The following is a 25,848-nucleotide window of genomic DNA, read 5'->3' on the forward strand; positions in this document are numbered from 1 at the left end:
TGTTATAGGTGTTTACGTCACTCTAAGCTGAAAATGCGTTACTGTACTGTGTCATGAATTGTTTGTCGCATTCTGATCGTGCGTGTTTACGGCCTGTCACCGCTCGCGGCATGGCTCGCTTAAAAAACAAAAAAAAAGGAGAGAGAGAGAGAGAGAGAGAGAGAGAGAGAGAGAGGAATTGTCGCTTAAAAAAGAGAGAGAGAGAGAGAGAGAGAGAGAGAGAGAGAGGAATCATCTCATTAGCGAAACAATGGCAAGAGACTGCTATTTGTTCTTACTTACACCGCTGCTTTCTTTGATAATGATCAACAAGAACCAAATGATAGAGGATGTTCTGAATGAGAGTTTAGCGATAATTTTTCTCCATTTGAAAATCTTTGTGGCCGCTTCTTTAGTACATCAAATTCTGCACAGAAATTAGTCATCTTAGATTTAAAAATCTAGTCAGTTACCGTGCTTCATTTCTGACAGTATCACTATTACGCATAAGAATAATATGAATATAAACATGACACTATACATATATTCTTCCATATTTGCTGTTGTCTCACTCTAGTTTCGTAGTTTATTGGGCAGACAGGATTTAAATAAGATAGCAGCAAACACAAAAGAATACATGGCAAAATGTTTATATTCATATTATTCTTATGGTGAAGAGAATACTGCATGTGACTCACATTTCATCAGGTTCCTATTAGCAACCACCTCTTCTCACAGGTAGGAAAAAATTCTGAACGTAGAGTTGGCCATATTGACAAACATCCCAAACAGTCTTACCAGTTGGATTTTCATAGTACATTGAAATTCTGCTACATTTGAAAATGAACAATACGAAATTTGTATTTTCTTCGTTGGATAATGTATAAAAATGCAGTGGTCGAAACTCAGGGTGGAGAAAAAAAAAGCTCGTCTTCCACCTTTTTTTTAAATTTATTTACTGACGCAGAGGTTTTGGTGCCAGTATTTATCTTTGAGCCTGCAAAGCCTGCCTGTGTAGCGCTACATATATTCGACGTCAGAAGTTAGTTGTGGCGGCACCTACCAACATTTTTAAGAACCTCCGCTTGCTTTGCACTCGATTGTAAGCCGCAGGCAGTTTTTTGGATTACAAAAACCGGAAAAAAAGTGCGGCTTGGATTCGAGTAAATACGGTAGATTTTTTTCTCTCTCCAGTTAAATAACTTTATTAATAATTGAGATGCTGAGTCGCGATAGGCACAACAAGAAGATTTACACAATTATAGTTTTTGGCCATTAAGGCCTTTGTCAGCAGCAGACACACACACACACACACACACACACACACACACACACACACACACACATGTGCAAATACAAACGCAACTTGCAGACGTGTGTGCAGGTTGTGTTTGCGTGAGTGTGTGTGTGCATGTGTGTATATGTGTCTACTGCTGACAAAGGCCTTAATGGCCGAAAACTATAATTGTGTGAATAATCCCCCCCCCCACCCCCCCACCCTCCCACCCCCCAATCATGACCGTGACTCAGCAGCTCTGCTGTATGGTGTGTAGCAACAGTCCTTCTCTGGTACTGTTACATTCCATCCTGGATTTTCCATTGTTTGATTTATTAATAATTGATTATTTTCAATGATATAAAATGAGTTAGCCATTGTCATTCTTTTTCTGTATGTTTGCCTTTTCAATATTAAATGTTTGATAATGGACAAATAAATATTTTTAACACAATTCTCGCAATCATGCTCTCATATATAATCATGTCCTGCTCATGTGATGGCTCTGGGTATAGCTTGAGGGTGACTGACTCACTGCCTCCCACCAACCAATCTCTAGGTGCCTATTCACATCTTCCAAAAATATGGGGATTCTCCCTCAGTGATAATGATGTGCCATATGAAAGAAGCACACTATGCTGCAGCAAAGAAGCATAAGTAACAGATTCAATCTTTCAAATGCCAGATCGACATCTGTACTCTTACAGTGGTAGAGGGTACTTCTCATTGTACTGCATATTAGGGTTTTTCCCCCCATTCCATATGGGACAAAGGAAGAATGACTGCTTAAATGCCTCTGTGCAGGTTGTAATTAGTCTAATCTTGTCTTTACAGTCATTCAGACTTTATAATTAGTCTTTTGCGGGTTAGTTGATATCTGTATTCAGTCATCTGCCAGACTTGGTTTTTCACTGTTTACATAATGTTGCATGTGAGACAAGCTAAAATGTGACTATTTATGCTGTCCTCCTTTGTATACGTGCACTATCCCTTGTTTGTTCTATTTGATAAAGGCCCCCACATGTTTGAATAGTATTCTACAGTATGCGATTGCAAGCTTTCTCAGCATATTCCAATGATAAAATGTTTTTGGGTGATCAGCCAAGCAGTTGCATCATCTTGTCACAGTATTTCAATAAGTTCCGTAACTGTTATCTTCAGGCGAAGTGTTGGGATGCTATGTTCTGCATGTAAATATAGCAGCTGGAGTGTTGATCTCTTCTGTGGGTGGGCCAATCATACGCTTCTGGAAGAGGGTGCTGTGTCAGTGGATTTAGAATGCAGTGCAGCTGGTGGAGGAGGAACACAGTGCAGTCCTGTTGAGGGCATTGATTTCCAATGTCTGTCCATTCTGTACGTAGGTGCCACCACCTTCAGAAAGGAGCAGTCCTGTCATATTTTCATAATTGTGGAATCCCACACTGAGCTGAATTGAAATCTGCTATCTCATTTATAGGTTGTTGTGCAGATGTACTTCTACTGCCTCCGTAACAATCTAGTCCCAGAAGCCATTGGTGTTCCGTAGTTTCATCATTTGTTCAAAATCGGAGGTGTGTTCCTCATTGATGCTATACTCTGCCATCATGGACTTGGCTGTCTGCCCTATTCAAACATTTCTGACATGTTCCATATGGCACTGCGAGATGCTTCTCTGTGTCTGTCTGATGCACTACATCCCACATTTGCACTCAATACTGTAGGTGGCTGCCCTGCGTATGGCAGGAGTACACGTTTGGCCTCTTCTTCTGGTTTGTCATTCCCTCTCCTACCTTCCTTTAAGGCACTTCTTATTTGCATCTCATTGTAACCATTCTGAAGATGATGTAAAACATTTGGCAAGCTCTTCCTTAAAAGAGGATGGCACATGTCTGCCTGGGACGTGAGATTGGTCATAATTGAGTCTTCTTCACTGCTCTTTCTATGTGTTGGCTGCAGCTCTTTCTGTTTACATAGTGCATTTGGCCTAATGGATTGACTTTTACATTATGAACGGTCATTGATGATAACTGATTTTCAATGGAGTGTATACTTGTTTATGAGTTTTGTGTTCTTGCATTGTGAGCTTGGTTTTAACTGTTGCAGACCTACTTACTTTGTTGCTTATGAAAATGTGGCAACATGTGGTCATCTTTACTCTTGAATGTGTATAACTCTTAAGTTAAATCAAAATACACCATACTGAGTCAAGGGGAAACAGTTAGCTAAAATTATTTTATCTTCTACACTATTTTGAGCTATAATCACCTGGTAAAACATTAGCCATGTTCATCTCACCACATGCACAAAATAAGGGAATCTTAATTAAAAGTCAGTTTAAAAGCTGACATTTTAAATATTTGTAGAATAATCTTCTGTAATCACTATGAATTTTCTTCATTTACTCCTGCCTGTTAAGTTCAGTTTTTTGCATCATACTGCTCTCTGATCAGAATTATTTCTATATCCACATATATGCTCTACAAATAACGTGAAAATGCCTGACAGAAAAGTTCATGTTTCCGTGAGTAATTTACTTTAAAGAAGTACTGAAATATTTTATTGCATTGATATAACACATAAACCTTTATTTACTTGTTTTGATGTCTTGATTGCACTATGAAATATTATACTTTTATGGAAGTTTCAACTATGTTTTGTGATGTTTACAGAGAATGTTACTTGACATAATTTTGGCAAGCTTGGAAGACCATGGTCATGTCTCAGCACTGCTTGGCTTTAGCAGTTGGTCTGAACCAGAGGAGCAACTGGATGTACAAGATCTTATAGCTCTCATGAAAACACTTCTTTGCAATTTATGCAACCACACTGTAAGAAATAGATAATAATTATCTCTGTTCTTTTTTACTGCTTGTTCAGTTTTCACCATCAGTATGCCTTACTAATATTGTGTTTTAATAGTTGTTGTGTATGTTATGGTTGCGCCATCTGGTGTTCCAAGAGGAATGTGCAGTATGCTTTGAGATATTATATTCCAACTTTTTAGATGGCTGTTATGTAATTGTTATTTTGTTTACGTTGCATGTTTAGAGTTCCATGTCTTGGAGAATGTCAAAAATAAAGTTTTCGGCCAGTAAGGCATTTGTCAAAAATAAATCTCTCTCTCTCTCTCTCTCTCTCTCTCTCTCTCTCTCTCTCACACACACACACACACTCACTCTCACTCTCTCTCTCTCTCTCTCTCTCTCTCTCACACACACACACACACACTCACATAAATGCAAACGCAACTCACACACTTGACTGCAGTCTCAGGCAACTGAAACCACACTGGGCAGTGTAGTTTCAGTTGCCTGAGACTACACTTGTGTGTGTGTGTGTGTGTGTGTGTGTGTGTGTGTGTGTTTGTGTGTGAGTGATCTATTTTTGCTGAAGGCTTAGCGGCCCAAAGCTTTGTTTGTGACAGTCTTTTTGCTGCGCCTATCTGTGACTCAGCATCTCCACTATATGGTGAGTACCAACTTTTCTTTTCATAATATTGTTAGAGTCCATCCTGGATTTTCCATTGTTAGACTTCCATGTCTTCATCTTGAAAATGAAAAATCAGAGTCCCTTCGATTTTCATGGAATTTCAGGTAATACCTATCACTGAGTCAGAATAGTCAGAAACCTGTCTACAGGGTAACGTGTATGAAGTTGACAGGTAAGGATATTTTTTGTTCCTGTGAAGCCCTTTTGCTTCTGTAGTGTTGTGATCTGTCTTCTTAGTTGCTTGCTTGTAGCTCTGCCACATTAGTATGGATTATATTCTATTTATTTTGCATCTTATAACTGAAAAACTGCCTACTATGTATATGTTTCAAGCTATATATATATATGCTTGTGTCTGTATATGGGTGGATGGATATGTGTGTGTGTGCGAGTGTATACCTGTCCTTTTTTCCCCCTAAGGTAAGTCTTTCCGCTCCCGGGATTGGAATGACTCCTTACCCTCTCCCTTAAAACCCACATCCTTTCGTCTTTCCCTCTCCTTCCCTCTTTCCTGATGAGGCAACAGTTTGTTGCAAAAGCTTGAATTTTGTGTGTGTGTTTGTGTCTGTTTGTGTGTCTATCGACCTGCCAGCGCTTTCGTTCGGTAAGTCACATCATCTTAGCTATTGGCCAAAATGTCTTCTTCTAAAGTAGACAACACACACTCATGCAAGCACAACTCACACACACATGGCCGGCTGAAGTGGCCGTGCGGTTAAAGGCGCTGCAGTCTGGAACCGCAAGACCGCTACGGTCGCAGGTTCGAATCCTGCCTCGGGCATGGATGTTTGTGATGTCCTTAGGTTAGTTAGGTTTAACTAGTTCTAGGTTCTAGGGGACTAATGACCTCAGCAGTTGAGTCCCATAGTGCTCAGAGCCATTTGAACCACACACACATGACCACTGTCTCTGGCCACCAAGTTGTGGATTGAGATGGGGGGAGAGAACAGAAGGAAAGACTGCGAGGAAGTAGGTTTGTGTTCAGGATGAGTGAAATTACAGTTCTGTGATTGGGGGAGGGGCGTAGTGGAGATTAATGCAGGTGATTTATGGGATCAAAGTGTGTGTTGGAAGGGCGCTTTCGTGTACATAATTCAGAGAAGCTTGTGTGTGTGTGTGTGTGTGGGGGGGGGGGGGGGGGGCATTGGAGGATTCAGATTGAAATCATGCCATTGGATACCCCCACCTCCTAGACTCCCCACCCCCAACACTAACTTTTCTGAATTTCTTATGTGAGAGTTGTCTTCAGTATCGTAATCCTCCTAGCCTCAAGTCTCTGCTAACCCCCTGCCCCATGTCTTACCCCATCCCTGCTCCAGGACTCTTAACTTCACTCATCCAATACCCCACACCCCCTCTTATGCAGTACTGAGTGTATGTGTCAGGATGGTATCAGGAGCTCGGGTGGGCATCCGGAGTGTTTTTCGTGCACATAAAATGAGAAATGCCAGGATTCAGGGAAAAATGGGTTTTATTCCCAAGAACAACTACTAATGGGTGCAATATCCATGAAAACTGGCTATGGCTGTGGAGTGAACCGTGCATGGTATGGAAAGAGCATTTTGCCCTTCAATAGGAGGGATTGGTGGACACTTCTAGTGGGTAAGTCAGTTGGCAGGCAAGAGGATGACCCACTGTAGCAGCCGCTACTTTGCAGACCCTCTTGCGTACCTCATGTGAAGGCACCTGTCCCCCCATTGGCAGGTATGTGGCAGAAAGTTGGAGTCTCTCACTCAGCAATACCGTGGTGGTGGTGTCCCTAGCTCAACGTAATAGTGTGGGAGCCATCCACACATACTGCAGAGTAGTTTTTGTAACTGCTCACACCACTGCCTGAGGCTAATTTAAAGTGATGAAAGAAAAATACAATAAAAATTTTTACGATTATTACCCATTGCCATGTACAATTCCTTCCGCCTTCCTTGAGAACCGGTTACAGGTCTGTGATTGGTTCAATGGTTGACACTAATCATCTTAATGACCACTTTCGACGTACATGGAAGGTAGCTGAAATTTAGTGTTTTTTTATTGAAAAGAGGGATCTTAAAACAAATGGAGGGTTGAATTCTCATTTAAAAAAAATTGATTATGAAATATGCAATAAGAGGTACAAAGTTTGTGTTTTTACTTTACAGTATCATTATCCATTGATGTCACTTGAGTCGTTCATAATTGGAAGTATGTGGTAATGTAATGTATTTTCTACACACTTTGCGAATCGTTTAGAGTTGGTGCTGTGGTCGGTAGTTGACTGTGTGTGGGTGTGGACCCAAGCCAATGGCGGGCACAGTGGTGGTGACCAGCTGGGCTGCAACTGAGCCAAAGTGCATGGTCACCTGGTCGCTGTAATACAGACGCGGATTCGAGATTGTTAAACGGCCAGATGGCCAAATGAGAGCATGTCATGTACCAGCGACTGCAACACTCGTGTCAATGGAGGCTCACGTAACTCACAATAGACAGGAGTAAACTAACAATAAGGTATAGATACAGAAACAGAATGAGTCTGTAAGAGGTGTAATTGGCAGCTGATCAAATGAGGTATCAAACACTTTCTTTACAGATAGTTAGTGTGTTTTTACTCCAGGCATCTGAAAACTACTTTCCCATAAAACTGTTTTCAACAAATTTGCATAAAAGTTGCGTAGACAGTTATACAGAAGCTTATCCTATTGGAAGGGCTATGCGTGTGATGTTGTGTGACTCATCAGACGTTACCCAAGGTATTCACCATCTGGCTGGGGATTTGGTACAACCTGTGGTGGTGACTCGCAGGTTTTATTGTAGATGTATTTATACAAAATCCATACGATATTGTCAATGATCCATAGAGCTACAGGTACTGACGTAATGGTTGAAACGACCACTCGATTGGAATAATTCTGACTATGTCATTCAGCATCTTGCTCAGTACCAAGTGGAGCAAAGAAGCAACACAGTTTCATGACGACCAACAAGCAGCAAAGTTGTTTTTCAGTACCTTAAGCTTAGGCATGTGTTGTTAAAGTGCGAAGTGTTCGCTATCTTTGTAAGGCTTTACTTGCTACATGTAAGTGATATACTTGGTTAATTAATTAGGACACTGTTGACATCTTATGGCGATACCTGAGAGAGTGCGACGGATCACTGCAACAAGAGAGGAGCAATACCTTGGTATGATATGGCTGGAAAAGAATGTGATAGTCTTGGTACTGTCAGATTGCTTAGTCTCGATTAATCCGGCTAGCTCCACATCAACAGAAAAAAGACATACAGAATGGGGCTGATAACATGGCAATAGGGTAAGCGATAAAAGCAGGAAGGTAAAAAAATCAACTGCAGCAGCATGCGGTCATGGATGCCAACTGGCAAGTCCAGCTGAATGGAGGCACATGCACCATGCCCTGTCAGTAGTGTAAATAACTGTGTCGAATCGATTCAGGCGTACTCGGTCTACCATAGAAATCAATAGGTGTTTAGTCTCGTATCAATTGATAGATTACACCTTTCGGAATTTCCGTTTGCCTAAGGGTGTAATGTTGTTGCCAATAAGCCGGTTCTTCGCAGTCGGCTGCCTTATTTTGGCTTACTGCAGTAGAGCGTGTGGCGTCACCAATACAATGATTCTGAATGGATTTTAGTGCAGGTAACTACTATCAGTTCTCATGGGGTAATCTTTTCCTACCACCCATTCTATGGGGATTGCTACTGTACCTAAATTGTTAAAGTAACGTGTGTCATGGCACGCACACTGTGTTTGGATTTAGCACAAAAAGTATTTGTTATGTAAAGTGCACGCAGTGAGAGCAAATAATTAATTACAACATCATACAATGGAAAATTGAGGATGGAATGTAACAATATTAAGAAAAGGAAAGATGCTACTCACCATATAGCTGAGATGCTGAATCGCAGATAAGTGCAACAATAAGACTGTCACAAATTAGCTTTCGGACAGTATGGCCTTCGTCAAAAAGTGTGGGTTCAGTTGCCAGAGACTGCAGTCGTGTGTGTGTGTGTGTGTGTGTGTGTTATCTATTTTTGGCGCAGGCCATACTGGCCAAAGGCTAATTTGTGACAGTTGTTTTGTTGTACCTATATGCGACTGAGCATCACCTCTATTTGGTGAGGAGCAATTATTTACAATATTTAGATAAGGACTTATGTCTTTATATTTGGAATGTTTCTCTCAATTGCTATTTTCAAATGAACAAAGTTACAATACTTCCCCATAGCTCAGTTTGAGCACCCTCTAATTGCATTGAACACATTTATACATGACATAGTAACATAAAAATAAAAAATATACTTCAAAGTGGGGAGACAAGCTCAGAGAGAGGAGGTAGACTGTCGGATAAAGTACAAAATACATAACGAAATACAAAGACATGCAAGCAGAGCTCCAAAATCTTATGCTAATCACAATAAACATTTTCACTTATGTTTTTCAGTAAGAGCTAGAGCAGGGGCTGTTATGATACCTTTTCTCTCATTATCTCTGTTCTCATTTACTTCCGTCTCTAGGCTGGTATATTTCACGTGAAAGTATTGAGCAATGTGTGCTTAACAGTTCTTACTGTACCTTAAGCTGTGTCATGAATTCCAATATTACTTCTACTTGTTGCTAAGACAAGAAGATAGAAGAGATAGAGAAGATCCAGTGGAGAGCAGTGTGCTTCATTACATGATCATTTAGTAATCACGAAAGTGTTAGGGAGATGATAGATAAACTCCAGTGGAAGACTCTGCAGGAGAGACACTCAGTAGCTCGGTACGGGCTTTTGTTGAAGTTTCGAGAACATACCTTCACCGAGGAGTCAAGCAGTATATTGCTCCCTCCTACGTATATCTTGCGAAGAGACCATGAGGATAAAATCAGAGAGATTAGAACCCACACAGAGGCATACCGACAATCTTTCTTTCCATGAACAATACGGGACTGGAATAGAAGGGAGAACCAATAGAGGTACTCAAAGTACCCTCCACCACACACCGTCAGGTGGCTTGCGGAGTAGGGATGTAGATGTAGATAATCTTCTTAACAGTTTTTGGCTCTCTCAAATACTTAACTACTGGGTGATATATTCATTGAGGATTTGTATCATTACAAGTTTTCTTTCTTTATGTGTGTACTCTTTATTACTGTAAGTCATCATTGAAGACCTTCACAGTGATTTATTCAACCTACCTGCAATATCATGTGAATTTTTGTGCTGCATCAGAGGTTCTCACAGACAGCAACAGTTTATTTTCCATCAATGAACTTACCTTGAAGTCTGAAAACCAGTTGTAAATCATAAGAAGTAGCTATAAGTGTGTTTATTTTTTTCCCATATGTATTTTATGAGGACATGAATAATGGTGTTTGGTAAAATCAATAAGCTATTTTGATGTGCAGAGGGGAGATTGTGGCTGTATTCCAAAGTTTTCTAGCTGTGTTATGTAAGGTGCTGAATCCTGTAGCTAAGCGAGGCTCGGTGCAATTGCTGTGGCGTGATACAGTGGTATGTGCTATAGTCAACACGATCCCATGTCGCATCGATAGCGAGCGTACCTCTGGAGCACTAGCTGCTTGTCCAGTGCCTTTATGAAGAGCAATATTCACACGGCTGAGAAACATTGGAAAATGTATCTGGCTCATTGGTACAGTGGTAGGATCAATATCAATTTGTAATACTCAATAATTTGTTGTTATCATTAAATATGAAAAACTAATAGTTCACTTCAATTATGTTTAGTGATGTAAGGATTTGACTGGAAATACTGCAGATTGATAAGCTGTTTACGCATAGTCACTTTCAGATGCTCAAGTTCCTATAGTGTGATTCCGGCCACAAAATAAATGGCAGTTCACATCATAATTTGAGTGAAGCATTACTGAACACCATTAATAGTTGGTATTTCCTCCATGGTATCCTGAGTAGAATTTCGCGGTATTTGTATCTTAGTATGCGATCTGCTTAGTTTGAAATCTCTGTTAGGAGTAAGTGTACTCGAGAAGGATTTGACTATTGCGCCGTATTATATTGTCTCTCTCTCACATAGCAAGGATTTGCACGAAAATGCATATAGTAGCTGATCCTTGCTCAAATATGAATCTCCGTTAATTACTCCTGTTATGATGACAGATGGCACAACCAAATCTGCCAGGAAGTGTTAACTGAAATTCCTAATGGGACTGGTATAATTGTTTACACTCAAAACTACGTCCATTATGGTTCTGCTTCTTCAATCACACAATGGAGTCAGGTTCCTTGAGAAATTAAAAATATTTTCTTTTATCTACTGAAAGCTATTGGCATTAGCTTTCATACTATGGTTGATATGGTAGATTGTGCAGAATACTTTCAGGTGATTCCTGAGCAGACTAACATTGGACTTACTTAAGCCATTAGGCAAGTGCGTAACCGTTTATTTGATAACGGATTTAATGCCTTAACTTTACATTTCAATAATTCTTTGCTAAGCTGGGATGCAGTTGGTGATTATGAAAGGAAATGATCTACTGGTATGCTCCAGTCAGTACAGAAATGCATGTGTGCAGGTCATAAACAACAAGTGGGCATGTGGCCAGACAGATGAGCGCCATGCGACGTCAGAGCGATGGACGCCACTTGCTGCTAGAAGTGGTCAGGGAGCCTGTACACATTTGAATCCTGCACGCGAGCGACAATGTGACGTTCTCGCCATAGCAGCTAAGCTCTCCCAATTGTAACTCCATTAATATTTTTCGTATCATGAGGATGGAAAGATGTTTACCAGGCTGTCGATAAATGATCCTATGGTGTAGAAATTTTTAGTGACACGTTTACGGTCCTGTTGCCTCTAGGTTGGCGAGAGTAAGCTTATCTTTATTAGTTTCTTGTTTTATAACAAATTTTCCTTACTAGCAAATAATAAACAACAATCTTGAACCCAAATGGGATTGAATTGCTGTCTCAGTGTGCAAAATTGAAGTGTAAAATAATAGTCGAGGCTTTGTTTAAAAGTACACTTCTAACTCAACTCGCGCAAGTTTTAAGTGTTGCATAGAAGTTAGCTGTGTTAGTGAACCATTTCATCTTCATGTAAATACAATTGGTTGACTTCAAAATTAACGCAGTTGGTAACTTGTTACACTCTGTGTAGACATTCATAACAATTTGCTTGTGGCAGTACAAATAATTGACTGAGAAAATGTCTCGTAACACTTTTTAAGAAATAGAACTGCACTATGTGTGAAGCATTGTAGGAAGAAATGAAACAGTTGCGTACTGGTAACAGCTGTTACTTGCAAGTGTGAGGTTTTATATCTCAAGCTGTCCAATGGTACTAGTAACATTGAGTGACATGGCAGTTAACTTTCTCTACAGTTTCTAGGCATTCAAATTATGGCACAAGGAGTAGCTTCTGACTGATTCTCAAGTGGAGCATATAAATGGGTTCTTCATGTGGATCTAACACTTGCATTGACTTGCGACCACATGTGTTTCTGAGGAATGGATTACTATTAAGCATTTGAGAGGTCTTTTGCTACATTTGGCATCTATTTCTCTTATAGTGACATAATGCAAACTGTCTTGGTTTCCTGTATTCCTTGTGGAGGTCTTTTGCCTTCCTGGGCCTGCATTAATTAAATTTAAGAAATGTGTTGCCATGGATTCATAACAACTCACTCTCTGTAGATTTTCTGTTTGTGACCAAGCGTAAATGGTAGATTATGTCTAACATATGTAACTCATGATGGCTGTATCACAAACTTACTCATACTTTCATGTTTTCCTGTAACTGGCAGAAATTTGCCACAACTGAAAAAGCATTAATTAGTTAGCTCACTTATCAGTTAGCTCTCATGACTTGAATCTTATCATTTTCCTCTGCTCTAGTTGCTGATGCTTAACACTATGATTATATTATAACATGACTCAACTAGAAGCATAAAAGAGCACAAGCAATCCTTGCCCATTTTTTGGTTTTAGCAGAACAGCATGCATCTCTGTTGCACTCAGTTCTGTTCGGCTAATACATTTTATAGATACAAACAAATAAGTAAATGATTCGTATCCTTCTTATCCTTTTTCGACATTCTTATCACTACGTCCTTTCCATTTAGTCCCTGGACCTCAGGGCATAGGGATGTTTGTTTTTAAAGCATAGCGAGGATGTTCTGGTAGCACCCATTCTTTCATCTTTGTCTGCCTTTTAGTAGTGATACCTTTACCGGTCGAAGTGACTTTAGGGATAGAAGCAGGCGGTGCTGGTTCAGGTGGCACAGGTGGATCTTGATATGGCTTAAGCCCATCAAAGTGTACTATTGCAGTATGATCAGGTAACTGAATTTCGGAATTCACCAGGGAGGTGATGTGCAGTAGAGGGAAGGGGCCCTCATACCGAGAAATGAACTTCTTAGTATGTCCCTTTTTCATCACAGGATTTTGGAACAATACCATATCACCAGGTTTATATTGAGGGACTGTAGTGCCTTTGTTGCTATGTTCCATCTGTTTTTGTGTGACTTTAAAATTACTGTATTTAACTTGGTTCTATATGACTTTTAGATGGTGGGCAAGCCTTTCAACTTCACCTGTACTGATGTCGGGGCAATTTGTCAGTCTCAAAGGGTGAATTCATTGGTCTCCCATAGACTGCTTCGTACAGGGAATATCCCATTGCCTCAAGGACACGACTATTGTATGCTGAGGTGACAAATCCTACATATCTGTCTCAATCTGAGTCTTTCCTACATAATATGATAGCATTCACACAGTAGTTTTGTGCACTAGCTCTAGGCGCCCATTGGCTTTAGGGTGAAAGGGTGTAATTTGCCATTTTTTATTCACAACATTTTGCAAACTTGAGTAAAAAGGGCCATCATAAAATATGATCCTTGGTCAGTGAGCATTGTATCAAGACTTCCAAACTGCAGTACCAAGTGATTGACAAAGGTGCAAGCAGCAGCTTCAGTGGTCATACCAAATTAAATACCTTGAAAAGCGATCAGTAATTGACAATATATATTTATTATTCTTGATGCTTTGTGGAAATGGGCTGCAGATATCCAAGGCTACAATTTGAAATGGTTTTGATGTTTCTGGTAATGTTTGTAAAGAAACTTTAGTCCTTTGTGGAGGTGCTCTTTGCGCACAAGGCAGACAATTTTGTTTGTAGTTCCTAACATCGATATGTTGACCTCTCCACCAGTAATTAGAGGCTGTTCTTGCATTCATAGCTCATTGCCCACTATGGCAGGCCAGTAAACTGTCATGGCACTGCGCTATTATTCATTGTTGTAATTCTTTAGGTATCACTACTCTACTACCCAATGGTGTCTTGCGATATAGTGTACTATCTTCTGTAACAGAATCAGAGAGTGATGCATAGTGGTGGTATTCTACATCTCTCTCTTGTGATACTCTCAGTTCTTCTGTAAAACTGTTTGTGCAACTCTAACCTTTCTACATAGGCTGTCAGCATTGCTGTGCAGGCGATCAGGCTTATACTGAACTGTGTAATCATATTCTGACAATTTTAATGCCAATCTCATTAAGCAACCACTGGGATCTTTTAAACTTAACATCCATACTAAAGCAGTGTCGTCCATAAACACAGTGATCTAACATGCATATAAGTAACACTTAAAGTAGTTTACTCATTTACTCCAATCATGAGAACTAGCAACTCCTTCTCAGTAGTACTGTGATTAATTTCTGCTGAGGTCATTTGTCTGAAGGGGTAACCAATTGGTCTTTTCTCACCATTATATTCCTGACTTGAAACAGCTCCAGCAGCGCAATATGATATGTCCGTTAAAAGAATGAAAGGTTTTTCAAGATCTGAATATGTTAGTAAATGTGGACTAGTCAAAATTTCTTTAATTTTCCTCATTGCTGCTTCACACTCATCTGTCCATTCAAATACCACATCTTGCTTAAGTAATTTTGTTAATGGCTTTGATATTGTAGCATAATTCTACACAAAATGGCTTTAATAGTTGGCTAAACCTAGGAAAGATTTTAATTCTTTAAAATTTCTTAGGGTTGGAAAATTATCAACTGCCTCAGTTAGCCTAGGATCTGGCTTAACCCCATGTGAACTAATGATGCACCCCAGGTATTGAATCTGTGACTGTGCAAAAGAACATTTTTCTAGTTTTAAACTCAAGTGTGTACTTTGCAATCTAGACAGTACATTTCTTAGTCTTTCAGCATGCTCTTCCATTGTTTTTGCAAAAATTACGATGTTGTTGAGAGAGGCTTTAAACCTCTCAATAGCTAGTTGGAAAATCTTTGAAAAGTGGCAAGCACATTTCTTAGACCAAAAGGCATGCGTAAAAATTCATACAGTCCAGATGGGACCACAAAAGCAGTTATGTCTATCTTGTGGTGCACTAGGAATCTGATGATATTCAGAATGCTTGTCCAGGGTGGTAAAGTATTTGCAATTTCCTAACCTGTCTAACATCTCATCAATATGTGGCAGAGGGTAAGTATCCGGTGTCTCATACCGAGACATTGAGGATAGGTTTTCTCCTAATTGATTTTTTTGGCACGATTACAATTGGACTGGCCCAAGGGCTTGCAGAGGGTTGAATTATCCCTGCAGCCAATTGCTGTTGAATTGTATCTTCAACAATAGATTGTAATTCATGGGATAAACAATACGGCTTTTGGACTATTGGTCTAGTGTCTCCTGTGGGAATTTTGTGTTGTATGAGGTCAGTTGCTTGCCTTTTCTCGAGTAACCATGTATATTCCTCTAAAACTGGATACAGAAGATTTTGCTTTGACTCTGGCAAATGTGCCTACTACTCTTTCAAAAGATTTCTTATTTAAGGCACCAATGCGCAAACCTTCCTCGCCAGTAACTGCGTATGTCTTTTCTCTTGACACTGTTTCTGGTTCGAAACTTCTGTTTTCATAACTTCTTCACCTCTGGCTAGTATTGTGCCACATGGGATTACTACATCTGGTTGACCAAAATTGTCAACACACACAGGTATTTGAAACCTGTCCCCTTTTACTTAGACATCTCCTAACATGGAGAAAGTTATTCTGGGTGAGATAGTCAACCAGAAAGTCCGATCTTGGCAGTACTCGGTCTTTGACTTCAATCCAGAGAACTTTCCCCGTACCACCGCCGATTGTTACAGGTGTAATAGTTTTCAACGGCTATTTACGTGGTTCAGGTGGAACTTGTGAGGTAGGCCACCCTTCACAGGTTCCTCGCGAATGAAATGCACACTCACTGTCTGGACAGTAGTGTGTATCACTGAACCAAACAGTGCACGTTCTACAATCTAACATAGCCTGATAGTGATGATAGGAAATCATTCCCGTGGATAATACCAAAATCCTGCCTGCGTTTCCTTACTACTTCCATATCAAAGATGTACTTTTCCCCTTCAATATGCAGGTCTGTTACACAAGTGCTTGCAGGAATGATCATCTTGTCTCCAAGTCACTTATATTGTAGCGTGGTGGTTTTGTCATATGCTTGTCATTATTAGAACAAGAACAACACTATTTTGAGCTCCGATATCCACAAGAATTTTGACAGTCTTCCGTCTGAGCTTCCCCTCTAAAACTAAATTTTCCACTTCAGTGGTGGGGACTGATGACCTCAGATGTTAAGCCCCATAGTGCTCAGAGCCATTTAAACCTCAGTGGGCTCTCCCCTTTTCATGGGGTTCATACATTTCATTGGGGGCGAGGGTGGGTGACAGAACTTGCCCCACACTTGTTTCCCCATGGAGTAGTACTCCTATTTGATTGATAATTCTTTTTATTGCCTGCTGGCACACTCTTCTTATAGGGATCTGGCCACTTATTCTGTAGACAATTGTCCATTTCATGTCTGACAGTATGCGTCTCTTACAACAGGAAGTCCAGCAGTGCTTGGCCATGTGGTTGGGCTTCCTGCATCTCTGGCAGTCCGTGTTGTTAATGAACACATGTCGCCCTTCGCTGGCACTCATGAGATGGATGCTTATCTTCGCGCTTCCTCACGTAATAGAGCAAGTCTGACTGCTTTGTGCCAGGAGATGGGGGAAGCTACCTTTACCTCACTCCCTATATGTGGATTCATTCCACGTGTCAATATATCAGTTGCTCTCGCTTCAGCTTCTTCAATTAACACTTCATGATCCCTTCCTAGGGTGTACATGTGACAACATACTGCCCTACTACTGTCTGCCAATGTTTCAAAGTCCTCCCTGCTTTTCTGTATAAGGGTAAACAACCAATGACAGTAATAACTAACTCCATGCTTGTCAGAGTAGCGCTCTGCCAACCCTTTGCCAAGAATTCAAAAGTGGATGCTTCCCACAACCCGTCTACTGATTCATTACATTTTTGCTTAGCTTTCCACCAAAAAAAGTTACAAAACTTACAACTGGAAGCTTACTGTCTATATCTGATACCAAATTTTCTGTTTCAACTTTAGGGAATCTCAGATGACTTACAGTTGTTGCATTTTTGGCTGCTCTGGCTTCACATTCACGAGTTATCGCATTAAGCCGTTTCTGTAGCTCTATTTTATCAGGTGACAGGGTGCTTATCTGCTGTTGCAGTAAAGTAATGCAATCAGGCTCATTAAGGGCCACAGTTGCTGCATCGGAAGCTGACTTGGTCCTCTCCACTAGTTGGCGAGGACATAAATCAGACAAGGTTGTAAAATGGGGACTGAGTCCAAACAGATGTACACAAAAAAAGTCTCACTCTATTAAAGGTGATGGAAATGTCACTTCGTGGAAGTTCGCCAGCCTTGTTAACTAGCAGAATGCGTTGCAGCAACACTTACATCACATGGCGACAAAGATGGTGTCAGTGGTGAAAGTGATAGCATTGGGAGCAGCTGGAGAGGCGGCTGCCCTGTGACTGTTCTACTGCTGGTGGCTTGTCCTGGCATGGGATGCGACACTTAGCGGCATGTGGCCATATAGTGCACTGGCACACTTGATAAAACCGTCATGGCCTGACATTTTGTCATGCGCCAGAAGGCACATCTAGCGCAAACAGCTAAGCAGCCTGTGGGAGCAAACTGCTAAGTGTCACTGTGGTTGCTAGCACATAGGATCAGCAAGAAAATATATATTTGGATCGAACAGTGGGAAAGATACTGCTTTTGGAACCAGTTTGTTCTTGTCATGATGGGTATCAGGAGCTCAGGTGGGCATCCAGGATGTTTCTCCTACATGTAAAATGAGAAACGCCAGGAGTCAGGGAAAAATGGGTTTTATTCCCAAGAAATACCACTAATGTGTACAATATTCATGAAAACTGCTATGGCCGTGGAGTGAACCACACATGGTATGCAAAGAGCATTTCGCTCTCAATAAGCAGGGCATGTGGACACATCCAGTGGGTAAAGAAGCTGGGAGGCAAGAGACCGACCCACTGTTGTGGCTGCTATCTCACTGACTCTCTTGCATACCTCACATGATGACACCCTGTCCCCCCACTGGCTGGTTTGTGGCAGAAAGTTGGCATCTCTCACTCAGCATTTACTGTGGTGGTTTCCCTAGCGCAGCATAATAGCATGGGAGCCGACCACATGTACTGCGGAGTAGTTTGTGTAACTGCTTGCACCTCTGCCTGAGGCTAAGTTAGAATGATGGAAGCAGAATGCAATAAAATTTTTTATCATTATTACCGAGCAAGGTGGCGCAGTTATTAGCACACTGGACTCCCTTTCGGGAGGATGAAGGTTCAAGCTCACATCTGGCTATCCTGCTGTAGGTTTTCCATGGTTTCCCTAAATTGTTTCAGGCAAATGCTGGGATAGCTCCTTTGAAAGGACACAGTGGACTTCTTTCCCCATCCTGCCCTAATCCGATGGGACCAATGACCTCACTGTTTGGTCCCCTCCCCCCAAATCAACCAACCAATCTTCCTGCAGTTTTGTCTTCTTCCTTTCCTCTTTTCTACCTCCCCTTCTGTCACCTCTGCTTTTGGCCAGAATGGGACCACTGTTGCTGATGCCACATTCCTATCCCGGGAATCTACTGCCTCTCCTTTCCAATCGTCCACCACCCTTTCCCAAAGATTCCTCATCCCCCCTTCCTCTTCTTCCAGTTTCTTTGTCTCCTCCGTACTCCATCTGTCACAAACACCCTCAACCCTGTTAAGCTGCAGCACTCGTACAATGCGATTATCTGGCGCAATGTAATTGTACAGGTGTGTGTGTGTGTGTGTGTGTGTGTGTGTGTGTGTGTGTGTGTGTGTGTGTGCGCGCGCGCGCGTGCCCTATAGCTCTGAAAAAGGCTTCATCCAATACTTATCTTAAAGGGTTAGTTTTCCACATTTTTAGTAGCTACGAGTCAGGGATTGCAGGTCTTCCCCTACAAGATACCTGGTTTTTAATGATTTCTTAACTTTCAGTAGATAATGTTACATCATCATTTTACTCTGGTATTATTAATTATTCTCTCAATTTTTCATTAGTTTGAAAGTACTTAGTTATTTATTACCTTCATTTGACTCTGGTATTTATTAATTATCCTCTCAATTTTTCATTAGTTTGAGAGTACTCAGTTGTGTATTACTTCCTCCTTGCATTTCAGTTACTGTGTGTGTGTGTGATTTTTGTGTTCCAGAAATGAGTGAATGACTGGTATCTGGCTAAAAATCCAAAAGTTCTGCAGTGACTTGTCACTTGAATTCAAAGCTACCAAGCAAAATGGCTCATTGATCGAGGCATTGCACTCAGATTTAGAGGATCTGTAGTCTAATGCCAGGATGTTTAATTTGAAATGAAAATGCCTGATTTCCTTCCCATTGTTTCTCCTTTCTGAGCTGACTTCACATGAAGTGTTTGTTTAACCCTAATCTGCCTTCTCTTCAAAACAACTTCTCCGTAGGTGCCTACTGTGTTCAGAAATATGTTCTTCCAATTCTGAGAATTCAATCTATCTTCCCAATAGCAAGTCACCACTTTCATTAGTCTTCTTGATGCAATAATGGAGCAGCAAAGACTTTCATTAGTATCTTTTATGATCTTAGATAGCTGTTTGGAAAGTTTTTAAATGGATTTCCAGCATGTTGGATTAACAATGGGACACCAACATGTGTTGATCAGTTTGATATAGAAATAAGAGCCAAGTACTTAAAAAAAAGAACCACAAAAAAACACATGACTTCAAAATAAGTGTGTGTACAATCTTTACATGTGCTGGCATAAGCTGTTCCCAGCACACCGGTCGGCAAAGATGTAGCATAAAGATCGATAGTAGGCGCTGGATCAAGTGCGCCTATCACAAGAGAGGCCAGAGACATACTGACAAGCAACACGCTGCCAACACCCTCTTGACAGCATGTATTTAGGCTGTCGCTGCTGACAGAAGGGCCTCACTGACTCACTCAGTCTACGACAGTACATAGCGACCAGATTAGTGACTATAGCGGGACCAGCAGTGAGACTAAAGTTTGTAATAGCCAGATTACCAATATGTCTGCAAGAGGATTATTACTGATAAGCTTGTACCACAACACATGGATTCTGTTCCAGTTAAGTAAATGTTTCCAATACCAGTAAATAAAGAACCGTATTAATCCACCTGTGCATTTGTGTTGTAGAAAGAGGATACCGTCCACCCATAACAACATCCTCTTCCTTGCTTCCTTATTGTACAAGACTCTACGGTGGCAATGAGGATACTACATAACATACATTGATTTGAAAATGAGTTAACTTGAAACTAGTCATCAGTTACATAAAAACAGAAAAAAAACTGAATTTTGCAACTTTGCTGTTTTGTATGTCAAACTGGTTCCCTGTTCTATTGTTCCAGTCTCTTTGTACTACATACTCTGATAATCAAACAGTGGAAACTCCGGGTAGGAATATCAACAATGTATGAAAATACAGATTGCTACTTACCGAAAAGAAGACAAGTCAAGTTGCAGACAGCCATAATTAAAAGACACTAACATGTAGCTTTCAGTCACAGCCTTTGTCAGTAAAACACACACACACACACACACACACACACACACACACACACACACACGGACAAGCACAATTCCTGCATCATGCACACACAACTGCCAACTCCAGCATCTTGGGCCGGAAAGCAATATCACATGGGATACAAGCAGTAGTCTGTAGGGGGTGGGGAAGGGGAAGACATAGTAGTATACAGGTGGGGAGAAAGACGAACGATGTGTGGTGAATTGTGCAGGGACTAGCCTGCAAATAGGCACAACATCAGGAAATTGTGGGACAGGGAGATGGGGAAGAAAGGAACAAAAAAGGAAACGAGTGGGGAAAGATGGGTGAATGGGTTTTCAGAGGGCTGCAAATAAACAGTGGGGAGATGAGAATGGGAAGGAGATGATAGGACAGAGGGAATGGATACTGTTGGGTGGAGAGTGTGGGGGACAGTATGTTGCCATAGGTTGAGTCCGGAATAATTATGGGAGCGGAATATGTGTTGTAAGTATAACTTCCATCTGTGCAGTTCAGAAAAGCTGGTGGTGGAGAGAAGGATCCAGATAGCTAGGGTAGGGAAGCAGCAATTGAAGTCAACTGTGTTATGTTCAGCTGGGTGCTGTGCCACAGGATGGTCTACTTAGCTCTTGACCACAGTTTGGCGGTGGCCCTCCATCCTGGTGGTCAGCTGGTTGGTAATCATAGTGATATAAAAAACTGTGCAGTGGTTCAGCAGAGCTGGTAAATGACAATGCTGCTTTCACAGGTGGCCTGCACCCTGATGGGGTAGGATAAATCTGTGACAGGACTCAAATAGGAAGTGCTGGGTGGGTGGATTGGGCAGGTTTTGCACCTGTGTCTTCCACAATGATATAATCCTTGTGGCAAGGTATTGGGATTGGGAGTGGCATAGGGGTGGACTAGGATTGTTGTGGAGGTTGGATGGGTGATGGAACACCATTTTAGGAGGGGTGGGAAGTATATCAGGTAGGATGTCTCCCATTTCAGGACTCGATGATAGGTAATCATAGCCCTGGCATAGGATGTGGTTTAGTAGTTCCAGACCAGGGTGGTACTGGATGATGAAGGGGACACTCATTTGTGGCTGATGCTTGGGGGGGTAGGAGGATTGGTGGTGTGAGGGGAAATGGCACAGGAGATCACATGCCGACTGTGTGGGGGATGGTGGCTGTCTGTGAAGGCCTTGGTAAAACCCTCAGCATACTGAGCAATGGAGTTTTTGTCAATGCAGATCTGCCATCCCCACGTAGCCAGGCCATATGAGATGGAATTTTTGGTGTGAAAGGGATGACAGCTGTCCGAATGTAGGTAATGTTTGTGGTTGGTGGGTTTAATGTGGACAGAGGTGCAGATGGAGCCATCAGAGAGGAGGTGGTCAACATCTAGAAAGGTGGCATGCTGGGTTGAGGAGGACCATGTGAAGTGGATGGGAGAGAAGGTATTGAAATTGTGAAGGAAAGAAAATAGGGTGTCTTGGCCCTGAGTCCAGATCATGAAGGTATTATCAGTGATCCTGTACCAGACTAGGGGTTTTGTGTTTCGGGAGGCTAGGAACATCTCCTCTAGATGGTCAATAAGAAGGTTGGCATATGAGGGTGCTACGTGGGTGCCCAACGCTGTGCTGTGGATTTGTTTATATACCTTCCCTTCAAATGAGAAGTAGGTGTGGGTAGGATAAAGTTAGTAAGGTGTATTGAGGAATGAGGTAGTGGGTTTGGAGTCTGAAGGATGTTGAGAAAGGTAGTGTTCAACAGTGGTAGGCCACAAGCAAGAGGTATGTTGGTGTACAGGGAGATGGCATCAACAGTGATGAGTCGAGATCCAGGAGATTATGAGGTGGGGATGGTGGAGAGTTGGTGAAGGAAGTAGTTGGTGTCTTTGCTATGGGAGACTAGATTATGAGCGATTGGTTAGAGTTGTTGGTCAGTGAGGGCCGAAGTTCTTTCAGTAGGGCCACAATAATCAGCCACAGTGGTACATCCAGCATTGTTGGGTTTGTGGATGTAGAAGTTGGGTGTGCGGGATGTCATAGGGGTGAGGAAGGGAATGGATTCAGGGCAGATGTTCTGGGAAGGGCCTAAGGCTTTAAGCAGTGATTGGAGTTTGTGTTGGACTTCAGGGATGGGTTCACCCTAGCAGAGTTCATAGCTGGAGGAGTCAGATAATTGGTGGGGGCCTTGTTCCAGGTAGCCTCTGCGATTCATAACAACAGTGGTGGAACCTTTGTCTGCAGGTAGGATGATTAGGTCATGATTTAAAATATCCACGGGTGTACTGCCGGTCTACAGTGTCCAACGGGCACAATATTTCGGCGATCATACATGTCGCCATCATCAGGTGAACTGACGGACTGAGCTCCTGTGAACGTGCCGGCATGGAGATCCATACACTATGACTGCTCAGGGGGAACTGGGTTCAGTCGCGGCGGCGGCCGATTTAAATACCCTCCGCCCGCAGCGCACTCACTCCGCCGTCCGCACCCCGCGCCACGGTCGCGCGGTGGAACAGATTGCGACGGCGTATGAGATGACGTCAGTGTGATTGCTCTGTCCGCCGTGGTCATCACAACTATACATTTGCTCGATTTACTCTTGATTAACCCAATCGCTGGTTCCCCAAACCTTGCTAAGATTATAGCCACAGTGACGATTTATGAGGTCGTCATTGGTGCTGTCCCAGTATCTCGACGTCTGTACCAGAATCCTCGTGCGTTCATACTCCATAGCGTGATTTTCCGACAAACAATGTTCAGCGACCGCCGACTTGCTCGGATACATCAGTCGAGTGTGCCTCTAGTGTTCACGGCACACTCGACTGATGTATCCGAGCAAGTCTGTGGCTGTGGCTTTGGCTGTGGCTATAATCTTAGCAAGGCTTGGGAACCAGCGATTGGGTTAATCAAGAGTAAATCGAGCAAATGTATAGTTGTGACGACCACGGCGAACAGAGCAATCACACTGACGTCATCTCAGACGCCGTCGCAATCTGTTCCACCGCGCGACCGTGGCGCGGGGCGCGGACAGCGGAGTGAGCGTGCCGCGGGCGGAGGGTATTTAAATCGGCCGCCGCCGTGACTGAACCCAGTTCCCCCTGAGCAGCCATAGTGTACGGATCTCCGTGCTGGCACGTTCACAGGAGCTCAGTCCGTCAGTTCACCTGATGATGGCGACATGTATGATCACCGAAATATTGTGCCCGTTGGACACTGTAGACCGGCAGTACACCCGTAGATATTTTGATTATCAAATACGCCGGGAGAAACTCAAGAATCACAGGTCATGATTTGTTTTGAAGTTGTGTTTGGCTATTCTTTCTTCTATTGGAAGGTTGGTGATCTGAAGAAGGGACCTGGGGAAGGATGGTGAGGCTAAGCTGGAGGTAAGGAATTCCTGGAAGTGATTATCAGGGGTTGGATGGTTGTATGAACTGGAAGAGGCAGAGTTCAGTGTTGGAATTAGGGTGTTTTTGGTTGGGGGGATTGGCGGCTAAGGAATGCTTCCATTGCAGGGATCGGTAGAAGGAGGGTAGGTCTTTGACACATCCAGCATGGTTAAATTTGGTTGTAGGGCCAAAAGTGAGGCCTGTGGATAGGACTGAAACTGCTGTGGAGCTGAGGGTTTTTGTTGGAAAGGTTAATAACAGTGTTACACGAATGTTTATTTTGTCTCTGGATTTGGATTTGGTGGAGGGTTGGTGGGGAGTTGTGGGGGATGTGGCAAGTTGAAAAAGTCAGCTAGGCAGCTCTGCTGCAATAATTGGACAGCTTTTATATTGATATGACTACCAACCAGTTGTCCACCAGGATGAACTGCCACTGCCAAACTGTGGTCAAGAGCAAAGTAGACCGCCCTGTGGCACGGCACACAGCTGAACATAACACACTTGATTTCAATTGCTGCTTCACTACCCAAGCCATCTGGATCCTTCTCTCCACCACCAGCTTTTCTGAACTGAGCAGATGCAAGTTAACCTTACAACACATTCTCTACTCCGGTAATTATCCTGGACTCAACCTATGGTAACATACTCTCCACTCACTCTCCACCCAACAGTTTCCACCCCCTCTGTCCTATCATCTCTTCGCTATTTTGATCTCCCACCCTGTTTATTTGCAGTTGCCTGTCTTTCCCTGCTCTTCACTTTTTTTGCTCCTTTTTTCCGCACCTCTTTGCTCCACAACCTCCTGACGTTGCACCTGTTGGCAGGCTAGTCCCTGCACTCCCCATCAAACAGCATTCTTCTCTCTCCCCACTCATATACTGCTATCCTTTCCCCGTCCCCTGTACTACTGCCTCCAAATTGCTGCTTGCATCCCAAATGATGTGTGTGTGAATGGTTCGTGTGTGTCTCTTTTACTGATGAAGGTTGTGGCTGAAAGCTATATGTGAGTGTCTTTTAATTGTGTCTGTCTGCTACTTGGTGTGTCTTCTGTATGGTAAATAGACTCTGATAATGTGTAAGAAGCCTCTATCAGTTTAATGTTTAACGACAGTATTTATTATTTGTGTAAATAGTATAAACACTTTTTACTCATTCACACACTTGACCACTTGCCCCCCTCCCCCCTGTAAGTATGAGAGAAAGATAATTTTACACTGTAGTGTTTCAGTTGATGCTGTCAACTTTTTCTATGTTTAAAGAGCTGTCTTGCTGGCTTCGACTACCTCTCATCTTGCCATGTAATGAAGAACAACTACTTTATTGTACTTCCAACAATTCTAAATTGATACTTTACCCTCCACGTGACCTATTATTATTAGTGTTTGTGATTACCTGAACAAGAGGTTGTAACAATGCTGTGAAGATATTAATGACAGTGTTACATTACTCCTCCTCTCCACAGTCCGCAGCTCGTGGTCTTGCGGTAGCATTCTTACTTCCTGCGCACGGGGTCCCGGGTTCGATTCCCGGCGGGGTCAGAGATTTTCTCTGCCTCGTGATGACTGGGTGTTGTGTGTTCATCATCATTTCATCATGATTGGCTCGCAAGTCGCTGAAGTGGCGTCAACTAAAAAGGACTTGCAATACGGCGGCCGAACTTCCCCGCATGGGGCGTCCCGGCCAACAATGCCATACGATCATTTCATTTTTTTTCCTCTCCACATCTGTTCCTCCAATTGGCCAGTCAATTGTGTTCCTTCAGTAGCATATTGTGATATGAACAATAAAGGATTTAATCAACAACAATTAATGATGGGTCACAAAATGTGTTGTTTATT

General features: G+C 42.2%; 1 protein-coding gene across 1 annotated transcript in view; it reads left to right on the forward strand.

The window, feature by feature from the left end:
- LOC126198416 (probable E3 ubiquitin-protein ligase HERC1) overlaps positions 1 to 25,848 on the forward strand; it is a 747,204-nt gene that overhangs the window by 156,261 nt on the left and 565,095 nt on the right. Inside the window, exon 13 of the mRNA XM_049934719.1 lies at positions 3,904 to 4,062. Coding sequence (XP_049790676.1) covers positions 3,904 to 4,062 — 159 coding nt within the window. The remainder of the gene's footprint in view (positions 1 to 3,903; positions 4,063 to 25,848) is intronic.

This window comes from Schistocerca nitens, chromosome 8 (assembly GCF_023898315.1).
Source record: "Schistocerca nitens isolate TAMUIC-IGC-003100 chromosome 8, iqSchNite1.1, whole genome shotgun sequence".
In the NCBI taxonomy this organism is placed as follows: domain Eukaryota; kingdom Metazoa; phylum Arthropoda; class Insecta; order Orthoptera; family Acrididae; genus Schistocerca; species Schistocerca nitens.